The sequence below is a fragment of the Aricia agestis genome, chromosome 13 (genome assembly GCF_905147365.1).
Source record: "Aricia agestis chromosome 13, ilAriAges1.1, whole genome shotgun sequence".
In the NCBI taxonomy this organism is placed as follows: Eukaryota; Metazoa; Arthropoda; class Insecta; order Lepidoptera; family Lycaenidae; genus Aricia; species Aricia agestis.
Genome location: NC_056418.1, coordinates 11635898 through 11642061, shown reverse-complemented (window position 1 = coordinate 11642061; position 6164 = coordinate 11635898). Strand labels below are relative to the sequence as shown.

Here is a 6164-nt window from a genome sequence, read left to right as displayed (position 1 = left end):
TATTGATTAGTAACATATTGCGTGTTATTACACTATTACTGGCGGATACATTTGTGTAAGCGGTCAGGTTACTTGTCTACCATTTTTAGTAATTAAATTTTATTACCGCGTTGCGACTGACGCGTTTTTCATGGATTACTGTCTATTATTTACCTTTGAGTTTGATTAAAATGACGCCATTGCTAGATGACGCCCGCAACTCCATTGCGCTATAATGTTTCTGGGGTAAAAAGTATCCTATGTCCTTTCCCTGGACTCAAAGTATCTCCATACTAAATTTCAGTTAAATGGGTTCAGCGGTTTGGGCGTGAAGAGATAACAGATAGACACACTTTTACATTTATAATATTAAGGGCCTGTTTCACCACTTCCTGATAAGGCTATCTACCACTTTACTTGATAGATAGAGTATGGAGAATCTGTCAAATAAGCCTATCCAGCACCTTATCAGGAAGTGGTGAAACAGGCCCTAAGAGTGTAAAATATGTCTAAAATATTGTTATCAAAATATCTTCACCGCACTCAGTAGACTTTGCTTATTCATTTCTAACCATAAAGTTAATATACCTAGCGGAATAGAGCAACAATCTCGAGCTGTCAAACGAAACCGAAATTGATTTACGTCTGTGTATAAAAATTTATTAACGTTACACAAGTATCTTTCAAAGAGATTAAATTGTCAATATACCGATAAGTGCCGACTGGATGTCAAACAGATGAAAAAAATTGGTTCTGCTCTCATGTATCACACGTCTCTTTTTACGACGCAGTGTCACTGATAGTGACATCTCGCTTGCTCAGGCCTTTGTTCCTCTATTCCGCTAGGTATATTAACTTTATGTTTCTAACTGATACTTACTCACACAATAACATTTTTGTGAACCTATTGCACTACGAAACTTTTTACATTGAAATAAAACCACATAGAATATTTAAATTTTATTTATTATGATAAATAGATAAATAAATACACTATACCAGATAGAAGTAATTTACAGTGTAAATATGAGCCTTGATATAAGAATGACAGATATGTACACCTGGAAACATCTATTAAAATATTTTATATCATGTAAAAGCTACGAGAAATACACCTCTAAATCATAGTAAAAGGAGGGGAAGTAAGTTATCTTCATACAAAGGCACCGCGCGCGGCTTGTATGTGTGCGCCATAGTGTCAATGCGTCGCCACGTACGGCACACAACAAAATCTCGTCTCTCTCTCTCTCAAACAACTCTCGTCAAACAAGATTTTGTTGTGTGCGGTACGTGGCGACGCATTGATACTATGGCGCATACATACAAGCCGCGCGCGGTGCCTTTGTATGAAGATAACTTACTTCCCCTCCTTTTACTATGTCTAAATGGAAATTTAATGTGTTATATTAAAATATGGCTTTTAAATGAACATCCTGAGTATTTAAAATGGATAATTATTAAAATATTTGGATGTATAATGTATATATTCGTATTTTACTTGTTGATATGAAAATAATGTACACATCTGTAACGTTTCAAAACCTTCGTTATTTTGCCGAAAGATTTAAATTTCTAGATGTGTCTTTACATCGAAAAACATTTTGTTTGTGTTTTTTACAAGTACTGAATCTTGGCTTATTATACATTCATATTATAAAGTTTTTTATTTATTATTATTATTATAAACCTTTGGTTTTTTGGTAGTTTTCTATGTACTAGCATCTAATGTTGATAATATTATAGTTTTGTTCTAGTAAGAAATGATGCAAATTGCTATTTGAATTACAAATTATTAACGACCTGTTTTACCACTTCCTGATAAATGCTGGATAGGCTATCCACCACTTAACTTGACACATGGAGAATTGGTCAAATAAGTTGTGGATAGCCTATCCGGCACTTTATCAGAAAGTGGTGAAACAGGCTCTAAGGGAGGTAAATGATAATATTATTAATGATGTCTGCAGAACACGATAAGTATTATAAGGGTCAGTGTATTGCAACGCGACGAGATAATGAGTTGAAATCTGTTGAAATATTTGTAAATGGACCATTCAAAACGGAATTTCACTTACTACTCAAGAAGATACGCATTGAATTGACTTGCCACCTGTGATGCTGCCTATTCTGATGCTGCTTATTTTGAATGGCTTTTGCATTGCCACATTACGTTGCAATATAAACCCACCAATTAATCCTACTCATCTTAATCACTCATCAATCTTAAATACCAGTATGTTATAGAGCAAAGTAGTAACCAAAAAGTTTTTTATTTAAAAATAGGCTTCCTAAATCCATTTCAGTTCTGAGAAACGTCGTGTCCCACAATGTCAATTTAACCAATTATTTTAGTTCTCTGATTGACTTTGATTTAGTAGGGTTTCGGAATCCTTCAATTGAATAAGAGCTTAGATTTTAGAAGTTCTATACAAATAAATGAGAAAATCAACGTTTTGAATACTTAAAGATTTCGTTGCGAAACACTTTTCCTCTAATCTTTTTAAAATGTACAGTATACAGTTTGTATTAAAAAATTGCTCAGTACTGTACTGTATCATTATTAATTATTAAATCGCAAATTCTATTAAAAAAAAGACTGAAAATGTTCTGTGTACAATTTTAGTACTCTGTTCGAATCTATTGTGAAGAACGGTTAAGTTTGCGGGATACCTGGGTAAATTCAGTTCACACTGAACATTGTAAGTAGTGCAATGTTGGCACAAGATAATCCAAAATACATTGATTTAACTAACAGATGACTCAAATGACACTAAAAGGCCCTTATTATACTAGCGGTTGGCGAGCAGCATCGGGACGGGACGGGCACGCAGCCGCGCCGCGCAAGTGTCTGTGTTGCAGACGCACAACGATAAGCAAGAACGGTGCTATGTCGTTGTGCGTCCGCGACGTATTTTGTAAGAGCCAGACCACACGGCGCATTGCGTCACCGTTGCGTCGACGAAGCGCTGCCGTTTGATGCATAACCGGCCACACGGGGCGCTGCGTCACCGCAGCGTTATTACCAAGCAGTCTTAACGTCAACTCACTCTCCCGCTTCGTCTCGGAGGCTGCTGTCCGTCTTGTGTGCGTTGCGATGACGCAGTGCGTCGAGTGAACACCTTGGTTATTTGTACTATGTAAAACAACGCAACGGCAGCGCTGCGTCGACACAACGCTGATGCAACGCGTGGGAATTTTGCGAACCCTATAATTTCATAGATTATATGTTTTTTGTCATGTGGGCAACACGCGCTCGGCCACGTTGTCATCCACATGCGGACCAGATCCGCACGCGGTTACCGACACACATAACAAGAAAAGTGCCCTAAGCTTGCTGCAAACACACAAACGTTGCGTATTTGTCGACGTCCTCGATGCGCAGCCGCAGCGTCTTCGCGACGTATTCGTTGCGCGCCCGCTGCGCCCTAAAGCCACTCGCCAACCGCTAGTATGACATAGGTAATGAATTTCTATAAGTTTAATGTATAAGGCTATTTTATACTAAACTCACTTCACTCGCTACACTGGTGCACTATATTAACATACAGCTTTGGCTTATTTATTTTAAGTATCCTTAAGAAGATGTCGGCAATGAAAGAACCGTATTTAAAACGGATGGCTGCAAAAATTGATTTAATAATTGACGCAGTTTTAACTAAGAGTAAGTTAGGCATGTAAAGGGTAAGCTGTACAGTAATTAGTGTTAAGATCATCATAATATTATTAGCTTTCATAGTAGTTAATGGAATCAGGCGTTACTTTGCGGAAATCCATAGTTTAAATTTAGTTTGTTATTATTTTTAGCAATATTCTGCGAATACAACTTCCACCTTTAAGTAAATGAGTGAGTGTACGCATAGGTATGCGTACAGCACCTCCCTGCTCCCACACTGCCTATGCGTACACTCGCATGCAAGAACTTGCAAACACCACCACCACACAAGCAATAATGTTGGCAAATCCGTGCAAGACCCCTCACCACCATGCAGGTTGAAAACCTCGACGCGCGTTTCGCCCCAACACCGGAGCATCTTCAGGATGTGGACTCACGAACAACGTCCGTCAAGACTAAAAGGACTTAACGGACAACAAGCTTAATTTAAGCTTTCACAGTCTTTTTCCAACATTTCATAATTAATGTTGTTATTCACTGTTATAAAGTAGGTCTTAAATTTACTCGTAATGTCAAAGTCTAAAAATTTAAACATCAAATTGGGGATCATGGAATAATTTATTAAAAAAAACCTTACACAATTAACTGTTAATAAAAATTTACTTAAAATGCGTTAAAACTATTAATTTTAACATCAATATTAAATAGGGTTCTTTCAATGCCTTTTTAAATTATAACTAATCCCATTATAGTAAGAAATTCTTTCCTTTTTGTAAAGGGCAGTGCTCTTTCATCTTTTTGAACTTAAAAAAATATTACCCTTTAAACAGTTGGGTAAAAATACACGTAACTCTTTAAACCATGTGAATTAAAATAATGTTTTTTTCTTTTACGTAAAAATTATGTTAATATTTTCATGACATAAGATTAAAAACGTCTTTTACAAACATAACATTATATTAACTTAAATATTAGTACCTAATATACTTATCTAGAAAACGAAAAAAAAAATTGGATGCTTAACACTGAAAGGCGTGGCATAAATAATAATAATCTTATCTAAGAAAGTAAGGTCTGCCTTGCGAATCATAATAAAACATTTATATTTGTCCACAAAATAATTTATAAATAGTGGAGGGAATAATATTATAGTCTTAGCTTCAAAACTGGTATTAATACTAGTTATTCTCACTTAATCCTAACCGAACATAATATGTATTGTACCTTTAGCAAGAGCATCGCGTTTCCAAAAAAACGTTTGCTCTTATAGGAACTTTCGCTTCTGTACGGATATTTACTCTTGATGTCGTCACTCTCTTAGATTCTATGCCTACCGGACTATCTCTCTTGTCTGGTCCCTTAACACCAGTTAAGAATAAAAAGACACTTAGAATATTAAAGGTTATTACCTAATTAGTGCCGTAGGCAACCTTAAGTACGTCTAGAAGGATCGAAATTAATTGACACAAAACAAACAAGAACTGCCGATGCGACGGGATATTTTAGATTCATTGATATGGATATTTACAAAATACTCTCTCAAAAGTTTCCCAAGCATATACTTAATAGTTCTGTAAACTTAACCTAAGACACCATCTGTGCTCGTGGTTATACGATTCATTGGACCAAAGTTCAACCTTCGATTCTACACTAGTAGCGCAAAGACTATGTACAGAGTCTTATAGACACATGAATTTTCTAAGAATAAAGAGAATATTATGAGCTAGCATCTAAATATTTTAAAGATACAGACTCCCGTTATAATTAGAATTTTACGATTAAAACTATCAGACACATTAGAAGTTAAGTGGCACCACATTCGTCGAATAAATCTTGATATAATTTTGTGCATTCCTTATTCTAGAGGATCGATAAATCTATAAACTTGAAATATGTTAGCTAGTACTAAACACACGATAAATTCCTCGTTAAAAGTAGATTCACTGATAAGATATTCCGATGAAAACCATCCGTAAACTATGGTCCCTCATCAAGACACACTTTGAAGAGCTATAGATCTAAGAGTTTTTGAATTGTTCCAAAGCACTCGAAAAGTTCACTTTTAAAATTAGAGACACTTCGAAGGACATCCGTAGAGTTCAGTGCAAAATGACGTGACTTAGTTTTTCAGTTGAAGGGCTTTGTGCAGGGCTGGGCCAGGGCGGCCTCATCTTTTCCAGCACATATTTGAGCTGGAAACTGGTATGGAAATGCTACAGGTACTCGTCTATCTGGTCGTAGTCCTCGTCTGGGGGGGAAGGTCCGGAAACAGAGAGAATTGGTAAGCCAAAGTGTTTGACAGTTTCTACGCTACCACTGTCATCAGATTTTCCTTCTTCGTTGATTGTTTCCTCCCTCGGAGGTTTGGCTTTGCAGAGGCGTTCTGATGAATCGCTCATCGTTGTAAGTGGAATATTATCTGCAGATCTGTGAAAAAATAATAAACCGTTAAGGCATACTCATGTATTTTGCGTCTATGCAGTGTAAATTGTCTTTGGTTTGGGTGCAGGATCTTGTTTATGTGATTATTACTTTTGATTTTCAGTTTACGATTTAGCAAAGACTATCCGAT

At 36.3% G+C, this 6164-nt stretch overlaps 1 protein-coding gene and 1 long non-coding RNA gene across 3 annotated transcripts in view; both read right to left on the bottom strand.

The window, feature by feature from the left end:
- Positions 1–927: 927 nt before the first annotated feature.
- Positions 928–1636, bottom strand: LOC121733058. Its single transcript, XR_006036484.1, has 2 exons — positions 1356–1636; positions 928–1094 (listed from the first exon to the last, which is right to left on the bottom strand). It is a non-coding gene; the product is annotated as an uncharacterized LOC121733058 (long non-coding RNA).
- A 3058-nt stretch (positions 1637–4694) lies between these two features.
- LOC121733053 (fibronectin type III domain-containing protein 5) overlaps positions 4695–6164 on the bottom strand; it is a 171328-nt gene continuing 169858 nt past the window's right edge. For both annotated transcript variants that reach the window (XM_042123152.1, XM_042123153.1), the window contains exon 9: positions 4695–6019. In XM_042123152.1, coding sequence (XP_041979086.1) covers positions 5806–6019 — 214 coding nt within the window. In that variant the 3' untranslated portion in view covers positions 4695–5805. The remainder of the gene's footprint in view (positions 6020–6164) is intronic.